Raw genomic sequence first — 18,784 nt, 5'->3', positions numbered from 1 at the left:
TTACCGATCGCGTGCCTCGTACGTGTGTGGTTTATTAATTATCACAATGTTTGAGTTGTCTCTGAAAGCGCCTTGGTATACTTTATTAATAAACATCTTTTTTTTCTTTTTTTTTAGAACATAATATACATCAAAGGGCGAAGGAAAGAGTCAAAATGTACATTTTTTCAATAAAGACAGTAAAAATCGCTAAATCTTTTGGAGATCAGTAGGTAGACCCGCGAGAGTCTCGTTGAGGGCACTGTAGGTCCTCTTGTTCGAGAAGTCCAGCTCGAACTGCACCAGTATGACCAGGTACGTGGTGATAGAGCCGGAAACCTGCAACCAAGGATACGATCCAGAAATACCAGCTCGAGTCGATGAAAAAAAAATACTCACAGACTGCACCAGACTCCCGTCGAGGGCAAACAGTATCCACGCCGAGAACTTGAGACGCGCGTGCAGCAGGTACATCGAAAAGGCCTTCAGCTGAAACACGTTACACGATATATATGTATATGTGGTTGTACGTACCTATAGTTAAAAAAAAAAAAAAAAAGAACGAACGAACCTCCTCCAGGATGTTTTGGTTCAGCGTACTCCCCATCAACCGATGTACGATCACGCCGGTCCGATCGATCTGCAACGTAAAGCCCCGTAAATCTATGCAATCCATAAAGTAGAAGAAGGAAAATCGGTTACTTGGTTGCCGGTTTGAGCGACGCGCCTCGAGAGCGTGACAAAAGCCGCGGCAAAGGACACGAGCCACATGAAAAAGTGACAGTACTCGACCAGGGAGAAGAATATCCGGCCCTCGATGAAGGGGTCGATGAAGAAGTAGAGCAGCACCACCAGACACACGAACATGTAGGCCACGCAACCGAGTATGGTCAGCTGGTAGAAGTCGACGGCGTCGCGGCACACCTCGAGGGCCAAGTGGTGCAGGTCGCGCAAGCCCGACAAGAAACGCAGCCTCCCCGGACTGACGAGCACTCCCCGGGACTCCTGCAGCTCCTCGAGGGCGTGGTTCACGCTGTTGAAGGTGCTGGCAAGGAAACCCGTGACCAGGGAGTACTGGAGGATCAGCCACGTGACGACCAAGTTCCTGGTTGCGCTACCGATCAGGTGGGCGTGCTCGCCAAAACACGCGAGGCCACTGACCAAGACGACGGCGAAGACGAGGAGGTGGAAGCCGATCGAGAGCACGGGGCCGTCCTCGCGCTCGAGGCCCAAGGCCCGGGAGGCGGTGGCTACGCCGAGGAGCTTCCGGGCGAGTCGGATGGACGCCCGCTGGCGGAGGCAGTAGAACGAGAGGATGAGCAGGGCGACGGTCGTGCCGAAGAGCACCTCGAAGCTGTCGATGGTGCTGAAGAGGGTGAGGGCGTGCTGCTTCTGAGACGGGAGCTCGAGGCACACCAGGTTCGTCAAGCCGATCGTTAGCCCGAGGACGAGGTTGTAGAGGAGGCCCGGGCGAGAGCGCGCCAACCGGAGATCGGTACTTGCGGCTTTCGCGGAGAATGTCGCCAGCCCGAAGAGCTTGAACACGAGCAGGAGGAAGCTGAGCCGCGAGGCTTTGTTGGCGGACTTTGACGGGACCATCCTTTGGGGCCAAGGAGGATAATTCGACGACTGGGTGGTCTCTACTTTGTGGGGGTTTTTTTTTTTTCTCTTCCCGATCGATGGTGGTGACTTGCGATGTGGCGATCGGGGCGTTGTTTGCACTGCTATCGGAGGATCTCAGGGGGCTTGATAAATGATTATGGGTGTGTACTCTTTGTACTCCAGAAAGGGGGGAAAGGTATGTTTAGAAAAAATCGACTTTAATCTATGATCGTTACATTTTTTTTTTTTTTTTTTAACAAGGGGAATTGACAAATTCTCATGTGGTTTATTGCGTGGATGTACTTGGTGCCAATTAGGGGAAAAAATTCAAGTCATTTAAGGATGGATACCACCTACTACTAATGTGCATTTTGGTGTAATTTATTGCTGCACATGTTACGTATATGATCGATAACCACTGGGAGAACGGCAGCTAAATGAGCTACAATTTTTTAACGAGATGCGCATATTGTGTAGTTGGGGTACAACTAAGTGTATATAAAAGACAAAAATGACTCTGGGTTTTCCAATATCGCAAAAAAATACGGGGACGCGATGAGGTTCGCTCGCGTAATTTCGTTAATTTTGTTCATTGTTGTGTTCAATACTGTCGAGTCTGTAAGTTTCAAGATAACTTTTTCCACTTGATGCGAATTTATTGTAAACTAATCATGTGAAAAAAAAAAAAAAAAAAAAAAACATTTTTCAGAGAATGACAATGGAACAGTTAAAAAACACGTTGAAACCATTTAAAAACACGTGCTTGAAAAAGACATCAGCCGATCCAGGTTAGTATTAAAATTGTATCATTCCTATCGATAGGCTTGATTACATTTTATGAGTTCGTAAACATCGTAAAATTAATTTTTTTCTTCATTTGACATCAAGTAGTACAAAAAAAAAAAAAATTTTTTTAGTCGAAATACTACTCTACATTTTTAGCCAAAAAATTGAAATTTGATTATGGAAATCATCCTCATTCATGGTAATCAATGTTGTTAAATATATTTTTAAAGATCTGGTGGAGGCAACTAAAAGTGGCCAATTTCCCGAAGATAGAACCCTCATGTGTTTCCTTCGATGTATTTTACAAATGCTCAAAGTGGTAAGTTTGGTTATTGTGGATTTTTAAATCATCGATCGAATGAACAAAATTTTTGGATTTTAGTTGAAAAATGGCGAGCTAACCGTCGATGCTCTGATGACACAGATAGACATAATGATGCCAGAAGAGCACGTTGATGAAATAAAAGAGACGAGCCATAAGTGTCACGCTTTGGGTATATGCCATCACTTATTTTGACAAAAACAAGGCCAAAATAAGGTTTTTCGTAATTATAAGTATGATTAATGTATTTTCGTTTGATTCGCAGCAATTCAAAAGTCCGATCCATGCGAAACATCCTACGAGTTCATTAAGTGTTTCTACTTTGCGAATCCCGCGGTAAATTTCTTAAGTACCCACTTGCATCGTATAGGCCCGTGTGAGACGCTTTTTCGAGATTTCTCGTCTTTTTTTCAAAGTTACAAATTTAATCCATACTACATTACTGTTTTATTTGAATTTATAATTAATTGTCCACGTTTTATAGTTATATGAAAACATATAGTGATATTTTCTCAACATTTTATTTAAAAATTTTCTTTTAAAACAATTCGTTTCGCTCACACTATGTGTGAAATATTGAAAACATTTATCGATACGAATTTGTATGTTGTTACTTAGGCAAAATCGAGAAATTTCGAAAAAAAATATACACCTCACACAAGCCTATACAGGGTACATCCATTCGACTCGTTTTCAGAGACAACCACGTTTTTAATTGACAAAAAAAATTCATTTCAGCTCTACTTTTTCCCTTGAAATGAAGACACTAAGGATTAAATAACCAATTCATACAAGCAATGGATCATCGAAAAAAATTTACGTAAATTCGAGTCCGAATGTGTTAAAAAATAATTTTGTATCAAATCAAAGCAAATAAAACCTTGACCAACAAAAAGTAACATATCAATTTCCGTTGTCTTAAATCTTGAAACATCCACGGTGGAAGGTAATATTTCACTTTTATTTTGCAATAAACGCAACTAAACCAACTACACACAGCAACAGTATTGCGTGATGGACGAAACGCACAGGGCAGTGATTAAGATGGCCCGTAAGCTTCGCTGACTTGCTTAATTGTCTTTGGTATAAAAGTCATTGGGGAACGCGTTTTTCGACACATTAGCGTGCAAACGCAGGAAAAAAGTAAGCTTTTTCATTTTTGTCCCTGTTGTACTGTTTAGTTTTACAAAATTTGGCGATGATGAGATCAAGTGCTTGTTTGACGCTTGCCCTTGTCGTGATCGGCATTAATCACGGATCGGTCAACTGTGGAGTGAGTATTTTTCTTAGGAAAGACAAAAAAAAGATGAAAATCACAAGGTTCCATTTTTAGGAAAAAATGGACATAGAAGGACTGGTCAGGTTCGCGAAGCCGATGAGAAACTCTTGCGTGCGAAAAACTGGCGTTGATCCTGGTAAGGTATTTTTTTTTGTTTTCCTAATAACACTCATATTATTTGATGAACCAAAAAAAAGTTCATGGAGTTGAAATTGTTTTATTTTTTCAGTACTCGTAGATAATGTACGAGCCAAGGGTGAATTTCCGAGGGATCCGAAACTCATGTGTTTCTTCAGATGCATTTCAATAATGCTGAAAGTCGTAAGTTTCGATACAACTGAAATGGAAAAACAAATAAATAATCGAATTAATAATTCATTTTTATTTTTCTTACCTTAGATGAACAAACGGTACGAGATTACTTACAGTATGGTAAAGCAACAAGTGGATTTACTGGTACAAGAGGAGACCGCTGCAAAACTGTTGAAAGTCACGAAGAACTGCATCGAGTCGAGTACGTCGGACGAAAGTTTTATTTTTATTGATATTCTCACGTGATTTCAAGAATTTAATTGAGTTCCATACAAAGTTTTTTTGTTTTCTTACAGTAACTATGACGGAAGATTCCTGCTTGAATGCCTGGGAATTGGTGCGCTGCGCCTACATTACAGATAAATCGGTAATTACTCCAATTTACGTCATAGCAAGTGAAATTTATTTATTTCAACATGAGCGAAATTTATGATTTTCAGACCTACTTTATTCCGTAAACCATTTTTATTTTGAATAAATCAAGAGAACGTCTGGATACTGCGTTTATACCTAATACTCTTCTGCAGGGCGAAACAGTAACAGTAAGCTGCTCTGTGGGATCCTCGCACGTGTATTGTATAAACATTGTGTGACTAAAAATTTAACTTAAAGGAAAAAAACTAGCTCTAATAAATAATTTAATTTTACAAATAAACAATACTTTATCTTGTATTCATTTATCGATGTACAGTAACGAAATAGTCGATATGCAATTTTAGAAAACTCTTTTTTTTTTTATTACTAAAAAGTCAAAATACAACAATCAATGTAAAAATTGCAAAAATTAATAGGTTTCGGGCGCTACTACGAAACATTATTATACAATATTTTATATATTCGTCTTTCCTATTGAAGAAAAATTTACACTGTTTAAACAAATACACCGACTCTACTTTTTTGCCGTTGTTTTCTCAATTTTCTTCAAACAAATCCAGTGATCCGGCTGCTTGTAGATGTCAGGCTGAATCAGATGATTGGATTGTACAAAAGGTATGTGCCAGCCATTTTCGTTTTGTTGAGTACTGACATCAAAGAGAATCGGTGGTAACAGATGTAGCCGCAATTTCTTTGCATCTGCTTTGTAAAGGTATTGACGAGACAGCTGCCAGCGCTTAAACAAGTTTTGAATGCTTGGGTCGAGCTTAAATTTGTGGGATCGCATCAGATCTCGGGATACAAAGTATGTTTGTGGCCCGCTAACTAGTGTGACGTGCAATAAGAATGGGTCGTCTTCAGAACTGTAAATTAATATTGAAATTTGACAGTGCAACTACAAGATTTTGAAAATTCGTTTATCAGATCTTACATGTTTTTCACCAAGTACACATCTGCTTTTTGTTGTATCTTATTCATGACTTCTTTGCACCACCACATCATATGAGCTCTACCAATGATGAGAACTCTTTTGTTTTGCCGAACAAAATCGTTTACAACATTTAAAATCTGTAATAAAAAAAAGTTAAAATGTGATTGTAATTCAAATGTGTATTGTTAGAGACTGTGTAAGTTCTTACAGTTTGTAGGGACCCTTTCTGTTGGATGTTTTCTCTTTTGGTAGAGTAAGCCACATTCAGTCCATCGATGACCACATCATAAGGTTTTAAAGTTTGAATAAATAGCAAATATTTTTTCAACTCTTGGGGCGACGTCGAACAAAACATGTTTTCTCCAATTATTACGTTTTTTAGCACCGACACAGATAACATTTTAAACTCTGCACTCGTGAGTGTAGTTTGAGGCAATGTGGTGTAACAACTCGAACAAACGCCGCTAAAGTATAAAAGAATGTCATGATAGTCTACATAGTTTACGATTTTTTCACTAAATAATTTTTACCTTCTTGCGACTAATGCAGTGTTTGCGATGTGTTGAAAAGATTCATAAACATTACAATACGCCTGGACAACTGACTGTATTGGGATTAAACTATGTTCCCTCCAAAAAAGGAACATTTTTTCTAAACTTTGCTGTAACTTATGACCTTTTAAATTTCGTTGACAGTAATCCAAGTAAGCTAATAAAGAGTCAGGATGAATTGGACTCTTTGGCATTGTCAAGTTTAAATACATCATGCCTATGTCATGCTCATTGTTTTTAAAAGCAGCACTTATTATGGCTGTGTACACTAACAATCCAGGGCTAGAAGAGAACTTTATAATGTCCAACAGTTCAATACTCTCTTTCCACCTTTGAGTCAGGGACAAGGCTAATATACAGGATTCACACGTGGTAGCATCCAATAGATGATATTTTTTTCTAATATCATCATATAATTTGCATATTTCTTCTTCCTCTTCTGGAGTAAGGGGTTTTTTTCTACTATAATAAGATTTGAAATATTTGTTTATCAAATTTAAATTGATTTCATAATCATTCTTCTTCAAAAATTTTATGTAATCCAATACAGCCTCTGGCCTCTTGTAAAAATTGACCAATTCAATAAGCTGTGCATCAACACTGACATCTGTTAATTCAAAATTATTCAACAATTCTGCTCGCATCTCTTTCCAATGTTTATCTTTAATGACTGAGTGTTGATCCCTCAGTGTTTCATTGATACTTGAATCCGATTGAGTGAAATACTTGATGATAAAACGATTTTTCAATCCTTTAGTATTTTCTATACCTGTTGCACTTTGAAGAGGTGCATTGCTGAACCTTCGTTTTGTACATTGCATAACAAAAACTGATGTTCGAATAAGGAGCTTCATGTTTGGACTGAAAAAAACAGTAAGTAGATACCCTCACAATTAGACGAGATTAAAGCAACAATTATAAATATTAAATAATATTGAGCAATTACTTACATTCTATTATAATGAGCTTCAAAAATTACTATCAACAAATCAAAAACACTTTGTCAAATTAATGCTTATTACTTATTTTTCAAACAGTGTTAAATTAATCCTTTCCTTAAGTATGTCAAAGATTCTAACCTCAAAACTACCTGCAAGCGGTATATTTGTAATAAAGAAACACGTTATCAATTTGATACAAAATTTTTATTAAAAAATGCACGATTATCATTAATCTAATGTCAATAAGTAACAAGAATAGACTAATTAACTATAACTCAAAATAGAAAAACTCAATTGCACATTAATACAATGTGCAGACGATGAAGACCGAAGGAGCAGACGAATATTGAAAAATACCCCCCCCCCCTGTAGACGCGCGAAACTTACAAAATAGCTCAGTAGCATAGTTTGGAACCTGAAAAAAAGAAATTATATTTATAAAGACGCTCTATCTTGCAAAAATCACAAAGATTTACGGTAACATCAAAAAGACAAACCTACTTGACACTTTTTCGAACGAAACGATCAATACACACTAAAAATGGAAACCCCGTGGCGTCGACGACCAATCGCAGGACCGCGATAACAAAAATCAGTACGAAACCGTCACGTGGATCTTCCGCGTCTCGAACTCGAAAAAAATTGCACTTTCCATCTGTCAACAAATTCGGCCCCACTCCACCAGGAGGTCTGTAGTCTGTATAGTGTATAGTATACACTGTATACCCGCCAGTGCACACGTATACACGCAAAAAACAAATACATAAAGAGCAGAAGCGCTACACAGATATCACGTCGAGACGATCACTAGCTGCTGCCTCCGATAACCGATAAGGAGAAGTAGAAGAAAAAAAAACAACGCAAAACGCCAGAGAAGAGATAGATCGTCGTCGGGGGAAAGAGATCGAGTGAATCGAGTCAGTAGTCCGTCGTGCGCTGGGACGCTCCGATACGTCTCTTGCAAAAGCCATCTTTCGTCGTCGCGTCGCGATGGGCCGACCAGTGCTCGTTCGGGAGTGATAACAGTACTTATTACCAGTATATTTTAATTGGTACATACTCACGCACAGCTTCTCCTCCGTGCGGGGGGGGGATTCGTGTGTACGTTAATTGTGTCCCACATACAATATATCCAACAATATCCACGAGGGAGTGCGAAAGGAAAAAGGCAAGTCATTGCGAGTGTTTGCACTATAGCATCGAGGAAGTTCGAAAGTCTAGCAATTTGAAAAATCGAACCTAAAATAACAGAGACGAATGACAAGCTTTGTCCAATGGGCGTGTGTATGCTTTTTTTATAATTCATTGTCATCTCCGATCGGACAAGAATTTCTTTTTTAACGTTTGTTTCGACGATTCTTTAGCAATATTTTTTGCTTGCAAGTAACTTATTCTCTCTCTCTATACATCGTGTGCAAACAGGCCCACGCATTGTGCGCCAATATAACACGTAGTGATTGCACATAATGATATAATTCGACTTAGAAGTAATTGATTGTGTATCACAAAGGTTACTCAAACAATTGCAATATCACGAATAAGTTTATGGGTACAGATTGCAGTGAGAGACTCATCGGGGTATTAAGTATAGAGATTGAGGTGGTGAAAACAAAAACCCGATTATTCACGACAGAAATATAAATCCGCGGATTAACGTAAATGCGGTACTTGACCCGTTCTATCACTTTTTTTTTTTTTTTTTTTCATTTAATTTTAACTCTTGCGGTACTCGATTGTTTTATAACCACACGATAACATAAATAGATTCATTGTTACATGTTCCATGTGTAAGTATTAAAAAAAGTATGACGTGTATTATATACTTGACATTTTTTATCGAATATAAATGACGGATACCGAGAAGTTTTTTTATTTCCTTGATTTTTTTTTTTACATGTGTATCAATTGGCTTTTGCAACGAGAGATATGCCGAATGCAATGTATAAACTTGCTGGGCAAAAAAATTAATAAAAAGATACAGCGTTTTCGATTGCTTCGATCATCACTTTAATTCTAATGAACCTGCACGTACAATCAAAATCCAAGTGCGTAGTTGAAATTTTTTTTTATAAAATACGTTACAATTGTGTTACCGAGAATTTTAGGATTCACCAAATGACATGTCATTTTGACCACGAAATGTCAATGTTAAAAAAAGTGAAAAAATTTTAAAATACATACACGTGGGTTAAATCTGCGATGGAAATGTTTCACTCTCTATAGCTTTCTTATATCGATTGTCGACGAGTAACAATTGTTCAGTTCAATAGTTGGATTTACATCAACGAACGAACAAAATCGGGAGTATTTTTCTCCACCAGCAACAAAAACAATACACGTAAAGCAAGTAAAAAGAATCACCTGAAAATACAATTGAAAAAAGAAAGAAGGCAATTATCTGAACCGCGGTCTGACCGTCTGCAGTGGACGACAAAACCGCGCGATAAGATGAAATGATGACTTTGACTGATAAACCGCGAGAAACCAAGTCACCACTCGCGCCGACTTTGTCCGTACATCTAATTACATCAATTTGTTTTTGTAATCCCATCGCAGGTAGGAATGGAGAACTACACGTCCGACTCGAGCGACTCGGACTCGAGCCGTACCAAAACCCTCGACCTGTCCTACCTGATGCTCGACTCGGGGATCCTCCACGAGCACTTCATCTGCGTCCCGGCGCCAGAGCAGATCGACACGGTACTCTTGCACCAGAACCGGCTGACTTTCCTCCCGGACAGCATAGCCCGGTTCACGAGTCTGACGACCCTCGATCTCTCGAGTTGCGGTCTCCAGCGGTTGCCCGACTTTGTCGCCGAACTCGGGCAACTGCTTAGCTTTTCGGTTAAAAACAACAATTTGACCAACGACTCGCTGCCCAAGAGCTTCGAGGGCCTCGCGGCGCTCGTCGAGCTCAATTTGAGCGGCAACAGGCTCACCGAGTTTCCCGAGCAGGTGCTCGATTTGACGGGACTCAAGTACCTCTATCTCGGGGGGAATCTCATCAGCGAGATCACCAAGGATGTCTGGAAGATTCAACGGTGAGCTTTGAATCTCGTACACACAATTGTTTCTCGCGTCATCGTTATTCACTGATTTATTCTTTTTGTTTTTGCGCTTAACATGTTTACCGTTACCGTTGTAGGACCGGTGAAAAAATAGTTATCACATAACAAATATAAATATTAAGTGTTCAATAATAATAGCATCGTGCTCAATGCAATTTGATCAATTACAACGTCGTTATTAATATTACATTTGACAGTGTGAGATTAATTAACAATTATATAGTACTCGCAGTTGCTCCAGACATTTAAATTACAGTATTCCAAAATGAATTATCTGTAATTTACGCTGCTAACTACATACATATCGTCTATGATTATTTATAACAATGCAGCAATGCATGAGTACCTCATCGACGTAAATCATTGGGTACGCCCTGTACGTGGGAGTTTACGAGGAGTCGGTACGACGTGGTTTATCCCTACAAGACCTGAATGTGCCCGATTGGGTCGGAAGTCAGGGTGTTGTTGCAGGGGAGTTTTATTTTTGTATTCGATTGTCGGCCTAGCTTACGCTAGGCACACAAAAAATTGGTCTCTAGACTCATCAAGTGTTCCCCTCCACGGAAATCTTTAGTAAAAGGCGAAAGATTTATGCGTGTTATGAAGGGAAACCAGAGTAACTACGATGAGCATCAAACAACTTTATATGCCCTACAAAACACTTTTTCTCTTTCGGGCAGGTAACGTTATTTGCTTAAACCATCTAGCGATTGAATTCACAACTAGGATCGTTAGGGACTTTCGAGCGCATGCGCAAAAGTTTGGGGGGAAAATTTAAATTTAAAAACAGCTCCCTAAATGTAAAATAGTGAAAATTTCATCATTTTCTTTAGCGAACATAGTGAAGTAGTTTATAAAAAAAGTTGTGTGTAAACGCACTATTTCGTTATGTTGAATAATTTTAACTATTTCAAATTAAAAGATAACGACCATATTCATTTGTTCGTTCCGATCAGTTCCAACGGTTTTTCATTAAAGTTAAATATTGATTTATTCATGTGATAACGAAGCTGATATTCACTGTAACTTTGATGCATCGTCTAGTTTACAGATACTGTCAATGGGTGGCAACAGGCTAACAGACGTGCCGTCGACGCTGGGCCAACTGACCGCCCTGCAGGCTCTCATACTCAGCGACAACATGCTGGAGAGTCTACCGAGCTCGATAGCGAATCTTAAAAATTTAAAGACCCTACAGTTGCACAAAAACCGTCTCAGGACGTTACCGACCGAAATTATTACTCTTAGGTGTTTAACTGAGGTAATATACATTGCTTGATGCATTTTTGCGCCCATAAAAAACGTGTACACGACTTCGATTATGTACCCGTTGCGTAATTTTTTTAGCTCTCTTTGAGAGACAACCCGCTGGTCGTAAGGTTCGTCTCGGACATGACGCACAATACACCGTCGCTCTTGGAATTGGCAGCTCGTGTGGTCAAAACTAACGAAATATCTTACAGGGAAGATGAGTTGCCGAGGAACTTGATCGACTACTTGAATAGCGCTCACAGATGCGTCAACAGTCTGTGTAAAGGTGAATATTTGTTCCATCGGGTTCGCATGTGCTATGGTCGCCAAGTGCCTAATTGCCATTTTTTTTTTTTTTTTTTTTTTTAATTTATCGGGCGATCGGTATAAATAATTAAAGTTTAGAATAATGCTGCAGAAAAAAATTTTTTTTTTCGATGAATAAAGGTATGTATTGTTTTTTTCTGTGCTTTCTCTTAGGTGTTTTCTTCGACAACAGAGTGGAGCACGTAAAATTCGTCGATTTTTGCGGCAAATACAGGTTACCGCTTTTACAGTATCTCTGCAGCAGCAAATGCATAGGACCGCGCGAAGGTGACGAGGAGGTAGTCAGTGGAGCCATGATTCGCAAAGTCTTGCTGGGCTGACAAACAATTTGTTTATAGTCTTAATTTTAATTTTTTTTTTTTTTTTTTTTTTTTTTTAGATAATAAAAGCGTCATGCAGACACAATTTTTTTTTCTTTTCCTTTTTTTTAATGAGTAAAAAGAGCTATAGTTAGTAAATTGTATGAGTATGGTGCACAACTTATCTGCTGCGATAATTTTATTGACGACTAGAGCAACTTGTGATGTTCATTTTATTATTATTTTTTATCAATCACTGAAACGAATAAAAAACAATTTCAAAGAACTTTGTGATTTTTTTTATCATTTCAACTTCACTCTTATATAAGTATGTACTTACACGTGATTGAAATTACAGTGATTACTCGAGGAAAAGTTTCGATCAGCGCAATACTTTTTTTTTCCTTCTCGATTATCGTTGTTAGTATGATAATGAAAGAAGAGCGCTTTACTTGAATGTTTAATAAAAAAAATTTACTTCGATACAAAGTTGCAGTCTTAATAATATTTTTAGAAATCAGATAGTGTTCTTTAAACACAACAATATGAAGAAAAAAATGTTATTGAAAATACATATTTATTCTTCCACGTCAGAAAAAATATAGCGTTAATATATAAAAAATGATTACTAAATAAGTTGAAATATGTATGTGACTTGTATTATTTTTAAGAGTTAATTTGTATAAAAAAAACTATCAATGCATTCAATATATGAATACGTCATTTTTAAATAAATGATGTTAGTGAAAACTAAATTGTTCGATAATATGATTCATGAAAAAATATTAGGAATAATACATAAACATGAATAAAAAATAAATTAGTACAATGGGATTTGCAGAATTAAGTGTTAAGATTAACATTACTGTTATTATTTATTGTTAAATAAACCACAAAAATGTACAGTAATAATAATATATGCGTGGCCTGCGCCAGATCGCGATCGGTTTTCGATTTTTTTTTATAACACATTTAATAGTACCTTACGCTACAAATATTGTATCAATATATATATTTATATAATGCGATATTTTATTTTTCCTTTGTCTATTTAATTGTTTTCTTCTGACTCGCGCGTATATTATTATACACTCCATTCACTTCCCTCCCTTTCTTCGTTTGGTACGTATAAACAAAGTCGTTGCGCAGTTTTACAATTGTCTGTACGCTGCTGCAAATATGTTACTCGCTCTTGTCGTGCATTTTTTTTTTTTTTTTTAAGAGTACTTAGATAAGATATCTAGAAAGACGAACAAAACTCAGTTTTTTTGCCTCGAGTCGTTCGCTTATCACGAGTATCTTTCTACTTTATTCTTTTTTTAATTGTTAATATTTCAACTCTTATATACAGCACACTGAGTAAAAAAAATCGTGTATTCTTCTACTTAACCGAAGGAACCAGTGATGAAAAACTACCTACCATCTTTATCTAACAGTTAGACTATAGTACACATGCCGTCGACGCGATTATTAAACTTTCATAGTTCAATTTTCATCCTTTTTTTTTTTTTTTTTTTTCTTTCGTTTCCGTACTTATGTATGTATTAAAGATATTTATACGCAAAATAATCACTACTTTTATTACTATTAAAGTCTTACGAAAATTTTTGGTTCTGACAGAGTTAGACGATATTTTTTACACGTACATACATTTAAAGGTCGGGCACTACGTGTTGTATTTTCATCTATGTTACGTTGGACATTGTAAATTTAGTAAAAACTTTTCGATCATTAACTGAAACATAATTTTAACGGTTCAAGATACTCAACATATAAAATCCAACGTTAAAAGAAAAAAAAATGAAAAAATTGCGATCAACCGCAGCGAGTAAGCTTGTGATGAAGCGTGTTTCTCTTTTAACTTGATAAATATATTTACCTAATAGTGTACTCGACTTCAGTATTTTTCCCTACAGTCGTCTTAATATATTTATTACGATAGGCTTCTTTTTATGCATTAGAAAATACTTTGAAATTGGGCAGATACATTTTTTTATTTTTTTATTCAACAATCCTTTTATGTACTGTTTAATAAAAAAGATCCTTAGGATTGTGTTTATTACATTATACCACATTGGCAGTTACAAATATTTATATGGAAAAGTTGGGTTTTTTTTTTTTCAGCTAATATTTGAAAGTATGAGCGAGAAGTAGATTATATAAAAAACGTTTACTTTTACGAAAAGATTTTTTTAAATTGCACCCACGGAAAAATAAATTAAAATTTTTATTTTTGCCAACACGACTTTTCTTTTTGCTTAAATGTATGTATAATTTTATATTTTTGTAATCTCATCGATCGACAGTAATTCATAGCTATCATAGCTAAAATCAGTGCTGTGGTTACCACAAAGTCGTTTTAATTTTTTTTGTTGCTCATTTGCACTGTTTTATTTTTCATTCAGTACAATCAAGTAGGGTAATTGTCGCCGTGTTTAACATTTATCTACAAAGTATAATTATATTGTACCCAAGCTGCTCTTTAGCTCGGCTCGCGCAAACACGCACTGCACACTAATCTTGAACACTGAAAATTTCGTCACATTAATAGTACATTTCTTTGCTTCGGTGTCGGTGTCCATCAAAATTGTCCTTGATGAATCGTCCATTTATAATCCAATTATTTTTTAAACAAATTAATAGTCATTTTTTTATTTTTGTTAATCTTCCATTCGGGATTCGCTTCAGAAACTTTTCAACGTAAGTGCCCTTAGGTACACATTTATAAATAGTGTGAAAGTAAATTTTGAAAAATACCTCTGATTTCCGATTTCTTTTCAAAGCGATACTTAATATTAGTAGACCGATTGCTTCAAAATCCAGAGGATATGGTTTAAAACAAGATATTTACAAAACTTCGATCATGGATTTTCAATTCACGTTAATAATCAATTATTTACATAAAATTCTATACAATTCAAGTTAACAAGCAGTACACGTATTCTCGCAATTCTAATATTATATACTTATGTACACCAAAGATTTTCGTATTCGTAAAATTATGTAAAAATTTGATATAAAAAAAAAAAAAAATTAGTATTATAATCATACATCGAATCCTCAACAAAGTTATAATGAAATAGTATATTCTAGAGAGAAAATAGGGCCATTTTTACAGTTTTATTGCATATTTGCCAGAAACGTATAGGTTCTTGGAGACAAAATGAAGGAATCGGAATGGAATTAGTAATTTATCTAACATTATTCCAGCAGAATTGTAGTTTCACACCCTATTCTCACAAGCTATTATAATTTATCTGTATCGTTAGTCCATTAATCATTACTTAAATTAACTTTAGCAATGTTATTTATCATTTATATGATTAATTTTAGACGTTCCGTATTTTACATGGACTCGTTCGACTTACCATATATAAACCGAGATAAAAATATACATATGGATGGCCATTCCATCGTATAATATTGTATATATATTTTTATATATATATATCAATAAAACGAGAGGCTTCTTCTATAGATTCGCACCTTTTTCAATTCAATTGTGTTTATGTTTTGCACGATTTGCTTTTTATCATTTTATATTGAGGCCGTCTATTAAACATAAAAAAAAAAAATAATAATAATAATTATAAATAAAAACTCGAAAAGAATACTTTCTCTCTTCTTTGGATTGTACGTTAGGGATTTGTTTGTTCCTTAGCAAACCGTTCAAATATTTTTGAGAAAAAATCACCCAGTGCCGATGATTAATGTCATTGTCGTTAAGTACCGCCGTTTGCGCAACTTAACAATAAAAAACATTTTTTTTTAAATTAATATTTTTTTAAGACTACAACCTTTTTGTTTACTTACTTCTTTTCTGATCTTATTTTTAAATAAGGGCACAAAGCGAGCTTTATAAAATCGATTGATTACCCTACAAGAAAAAGATCTCAGGCTGTTTTTGTTTTCTCATCTATGTTTACTATAGAAAATTTTTTTTTACGTACACACCCATTTTTCTAAAAACCCGCACGCACACACTTGAAGGTGGAGAGAAGACACGAATCAATGATCATTTTTCTTTTATTTTTTATACGATTTTATTTATATCTCATTAATATATAGATGTTATTGTGTTCATACGGATAGGTTGTCGTAAAAGGCGCACATACGATCAACATTTTATTTTGTTTTTTTATTTGTTTATTTATTATTCAATTCTTTTTTTTTTTTTTTTTTTTTTTTTTTGCTAACATTAACTTGCACACTTACATGCACACAAAAACGTATACTCGATTGCTGTGTTTTGTTTTATTTTTCTTTCGTTTCTCAACTTTCATTCAATCTTTCTGTTTATATTTACTTTTCTTACATAGCGTGGGTATTTATTTTTCTAATATGTGATAGAGAGATCAACAAAGTGTCGCTTTTTTTGTGATTTAATCCTTTTTTTCTTTTTTGTTCTTTTATTTATTTATTTTTTTTTTATTTGGAAAAACTCGTATAAGGACGACACGTCGCCAATCGATTGCGCTACTATACATACATATATTTACTTCTGTCGATTCAGCCATTAATTAATATTAAACGTACATACAAGTTCATAAAATCGTTGAGATAATTATTTATAGAGAAAAAAAAAAAAAAACTTATAGCCAAGAAAACGTGTGTTTTATTTTATCAGTTGTAAAAACACAAAGTTCGTGCACGCAATGTGAGAGTCGGAAAAAAGCCCAACCTGCCGGAGCTTGCGGAGCTTTTTCTCTACGTATAAACATTCTCGCTTCGATGCGATCGCATTAAAGAAATCAAATTCCATAACGGTAAATTGGTTTTTACCATTATTTTGATGGAGACAAAAAATTGATTATAAATACATTGTACATCTTTATTTTACTATTTTCAAATTGATTTTTTATATAATACAAACGATCAATTTTTGCCTATACAACCAATAAAATTATTGGTTATCGTAACGAGCATTAAAACATCTCTTAAGCGGTACAATGATAATAATATAATATACAAAGAGAGATTGCTTCAAAGATACATAAGAGAACCACAAATTTACTTTATGGAAATTGCGGAAAACAGAATCATATTAATCTATGACATACTTCTCCTATACAAGAGAACAATCAGTTTTACAAAATGAAAAGATTAAGTAGCTAAATAAAAACCAACGATCATACACCTCCGCAAAAGTTATTGTACACATTATCTTAGTAATAATAAAAATAAAAAATAACTACAGTTAAAGCGATAATTTTACGTCATTTTAAAAATATATAATTTGTAAAATGTCATTGCGACTGTCGGCACTATTAAAACTGAAAAAAAAAAATACATGAAAAAAATGAAAGGCCGCTGTGTATAGGACACATACTTTTAGCAGAGCCTTGACTTTCCACCATACACTCAGCAAATTTGTATTTATTCCGTTTCGTGTACAAGGTGAATAAACAATTGCCTTGTATCAAGGGAGGAACTCTACTAGTTTGTTTAAGATGTGACAGTCACCAACACATTTGTGATATGTAGGTGTACGTTGGGCGGTTGAAAATTTTTTTTATTGCACTGCTTTGAAAAATGTGTATTTTTTATATGCTTCAGAAGTTATTTTTTATATTAGTTTCTTACTGCTGCTTTGGGATTAAATTTTATTCTTCGATTGTTAAGATAAGGAAGTAGAGCGTAGCAACTTGTTCCTTTATATTTACAAGATAAGGCATATTAAAATATACACCCCAGATACGTTGGATATCTCAGAAGCTTCGTGATTCTCTCCATTTTTTTTTTCTTTTGTCGAATTAAAAACAAAAAAAAATTGCACATGGTGTCATTTTACAAAAATATAAAATTGATAATCGTACCACACAACAAATTTTTGCTTAAATTTTTTTTCAACGTGAAATCGCAAAATTTTTAGTATTTTTAATAAAAAGATTGATACTAGTTAAAAAATAATTTTATTAGTCAAGCGACCTAGTTAAAAAATAATATCATCCAATACAATACAAATGTGTCATACCAAACAAAATCCGTTTACAGAAAAAACCAATGTGTGTGTACATATATTTCGTGTAATGTACAAAATTTATTTTACGCGTTTAACACGAGCCGTACCAGATGACTGAGAGCCCTGTTTTAAATGATTTTTACTACTGTAAGAGTTATTTTTACTTTCACAATTTTTTCAAACAGCCTGCATGTTTGGTGAGCAACATTGTGTGAAAAGTCTATTGGATAGATCTGAATTTCAATTGACCAATGGACTACCAACTGAAGAAAAATAACTATTGAATAAAAACGCGTTATTATGCAACATGTGAGGGTGATTTGTTATATATTTCTGACTGTGCACATCAATCTTTCTTTCAAAACTTTTACAAATACTGCACGTTCGATTTATTATTTTGGATTTGCCAACACTTATTTCAGACATTTAAAATAAGATATAGTAAAAGTTACTTTGTAAAATCCTTAAAATCACGTATGATAAATAAAAAAAAAAAAAAAATTCCACCTAAAACGTTGTTTGTACGTTTGAAATCTGGCATATGCTTCTTTGTTACGATCACCTATGTCGAAAGTCAATATCAAATCTTTGATGTACGATTCGAGAAATCGGCTGCGTATTTCGCACGTGTCTTACACGACAAACAAAGAATTTTCATACTTCTTTCATATATACTCAAGCTCCACGAGATTCTCGAGCTTCTGAGTTGACATGTGTGTGTATATGTGAGTTTACCTCTTTGAAAAGAGAATATGTCTAGAAGGAAAAAAGCTTGAAAAAAAAAAAAAAAAAAAAAAAG

General features: G+C 35.2%; 4 protein-coding genes and 1 non-coding gene across 5 annotated transcripts; 2 read left to right on the top strand and 3 right to left on the bottom strand.

Annotated features, from left to right (window-relative positions):
- Window positions 1–189: 189 nt before the first annotated feature.
- Window positions 190–1,578, bottom strand: LOC106639109 (putative gustatory receptor 28b). The gene is made up of 4 exons (XM_014352556.2): window positions 682–1,578; window positions 551–619; window positions 379–468; window positions 190–318 (listed from the first exon to the last, which is right to left on the bottom strand). The coding sequence occupies exons 1-4, from the start codon at window positions 1,576–1,578 to the stop codon at window positions 190–192; spliced, it is 1,185 nt and encodes a 394-aa protein (XP_014208042.2).
- Window positions 1,579–2,136: 558 nt separating this feature from the next.
- LOC106639162 (uncharacterized) lies at window positions 2,137–4,894 on the top strand. The gene is made up of 12 exons (XM_089594817.1): window positions 2,137–2,199; window positions 2,291–2,369; window positions 2,598–2,686; window positions 2,750–2,861; window positions 2,955–3,025; window positions 3,689–3,740; window positions 3,838–3,962; window positions 4,023–4,104; window positions 4,198–4,289; window positions 4,368–4,482; window positions 4,577–4,647; window positions 4,721–4,894. Exons 1-12 carry the CDS (start codon window positions 2,137–2,139, stop codon window positions 4,736–4,738), a joined length of 969 nt encoding a protein of 322 aa, XP_089450943.1. The 3' UTR covers window positions 4,739–4,894.
- Window positions 4,895–5,058: 164 nt separating this feature from the next.
- Window positions 5,059–7,179, bottom strand: mldr (mitochondrial ribonuclease P catalytic subunit). The gene is made up of 5 exons (XM_089594425.1): window positions 7,088–7,179; window positions 6,117–6,998; window positions 5,795–6,050; window positions 5,587–5,723; window positions 5,059–5,518 (listed from the first exon to the last, which is right to left on the bottom strand). Exons 2-5 carry the CDS (start codon window positions 6,989–6,991, stop codon window positions 5,170–5,172), a joined length of 1,617 nt encoding a protein of 538 aa, XP_089450551.1. The 5' UTR covers window positions 6,992–6,998; window positions 7,088–7,179; the 3' UTR covers window positions 5,059–5,169.
- A 653-nt stretch (window positions 7,180–7,832) lies between these two features.
- LOC106639186 (leucine-rich repeat-containing protein 58) lies at window positions 7,833–12,097 on the top strand. Its single transcript, XM_014352669.2, has 5 exons — window positions 7,833–8,246; window positions 9,635–10,119; window positions 11,191–11,407; window positions 11,494–11,683; window positions 11,878–12,097. The coding sequence occupies exons 2-5, from the start codon at window positions 9,641–9,643 to the stop codon at window positions 12,042–12,044; spliced, it is 1,053 nt and encodes a 350-aa protein (XP_014208155.2). The 5' UTR covers window positions 7,833–8,246; window positions 9,635–9,640; the 3' UTR covers window positions 12,045–12,097.
- On the bottom strand, window positions 10,646–10,766 carry LOC111643300 (U5 spliceosomal RNA). Its single transcript, XR_002759683.2, has one exon. It is a non-coding gene; the product is annotated as a U5 spliceosomal RNA (small nuclear RNA).
- Window positions 12,098–18,784: the final 6,687 nt, after the last annotated feature.

Source organism: Copidosoma floridanum, unplaced genomic scaffold, assembly GCF_036245765.1.
Source record: "Copidosoma floridanum isolate Cflo_tuat_1 unplaced genomic scaffold, Cflo_Japanese_pri ptg000021l, whole genome shotgun sequence".
Lineage (NCBI taxonomy): Eukaryota > Metazoa > Arthropoda > Insecta > Hymenoptera > Encyrtidae > Copidosoma > Copidosoma floridanum.
The sequence above is the reverse complement of the archived record's forward strand: the minus strand, read 5'-3'. Positions and strand labels throughout refer to the sequence as shown.

What these genes read in the sequence shown, in the direction of transcription:
- LOC106639109 (XM_014352556.2), bottom strand. Translation starts at nt 1,578, where the DNA reads ATGGTCCCGTCAAAGTCCGCCAACAAAGCCTCGCGGCTCAGCTTCCTC. An exon ending in TCGCTCAAACCGGCAACCAA is followed by an intron (nt 620 to 681) that starts GTAACCGATTTT and finishes TTTACGTTGCAG; the next exon opens with ATCGATCGGACCGGCGTGAT. An exon ending in ACGGGAGTCTGGTGCAGTCT is followed by an intron (nt 319 to 378) that starts GTGAGTATTTTT and finishes CCTTGGTTGCAG; the next exon opens with GTTTCCGGCTCTATCACCAC.
- LOC106639162 (XM_089594817.1), top strand. Translation starts at nt 2,137, where the DNA reads ATGAGGTTCGCTCGCGTAATTTCGTTAATTTTGTTCATTGTTGTGTTC. An exon ending in TGTTCAATACTGTCGAGTCT is followed by an intron (nt 2,200 to 2,290) that starts GTAAGTTTCAAG and finishes AACATTTTTCAG; the next exon opens with AGAATGACAATGGAACAGTT. An exon ending in ACGGATCGGTCAACTGTGGA is followed by an intron (nt 3,963 to 4,022) that starts GTGAGTATTTTT and finishes TTCCATTTTTAG; the next exon opens with GAAAAAATGGACATAGAAGG.
- LOC106639186 (XM_014352669.2), top strand. Translation starts at nt 9,641, where the DNA reads ATGGAGAACTACACGTCCGACTCGAGCGACTCGGACTCGAGCCGTACC. An exon ending in GATGTCTGGAAGATTCAACG is followed by an intron (nt 10,120 to 11,190) that starts GTGAGCTTTGAA and finishes TGCATCGTCTAG; the next exon opens with TTTACAGATACTGTCAATGG. An exon ending in CTCTTAGGTGTTTAACTGAG is followed by an intron (nt 11,408 to 11,493) that starts GTAATATACATT and finishes TAATTTTTTTAG; the next exon opens with CTCTCTTTGAGAGACAACCC.
- mldr (XM_089594425.1), bottom strand. Translation starts at nt 6,991, where the DNA reads ATGAAGCTCCTTATTCGAACATCAGTTTTTGTTATGCAATGTACAAAA. An exon ending in AGAAAGGGTCCCTACAAACT is followed by an intron (nt 5,724 to 5,794) that starts GTAAGAACTTAC and finishes TTTTTATTACAG; the next exon opens with ATTTTAAATGTTGTAAACGA. An exon ending in GTGTACTTGGTGAAAAACAT is followed by an intron (nt 5,519 to 5,586) that starts GTAAGATCTGAT and finishes ATTAATTTACAG; the next exon opens with TTCTGAAGACGACCCATTCT.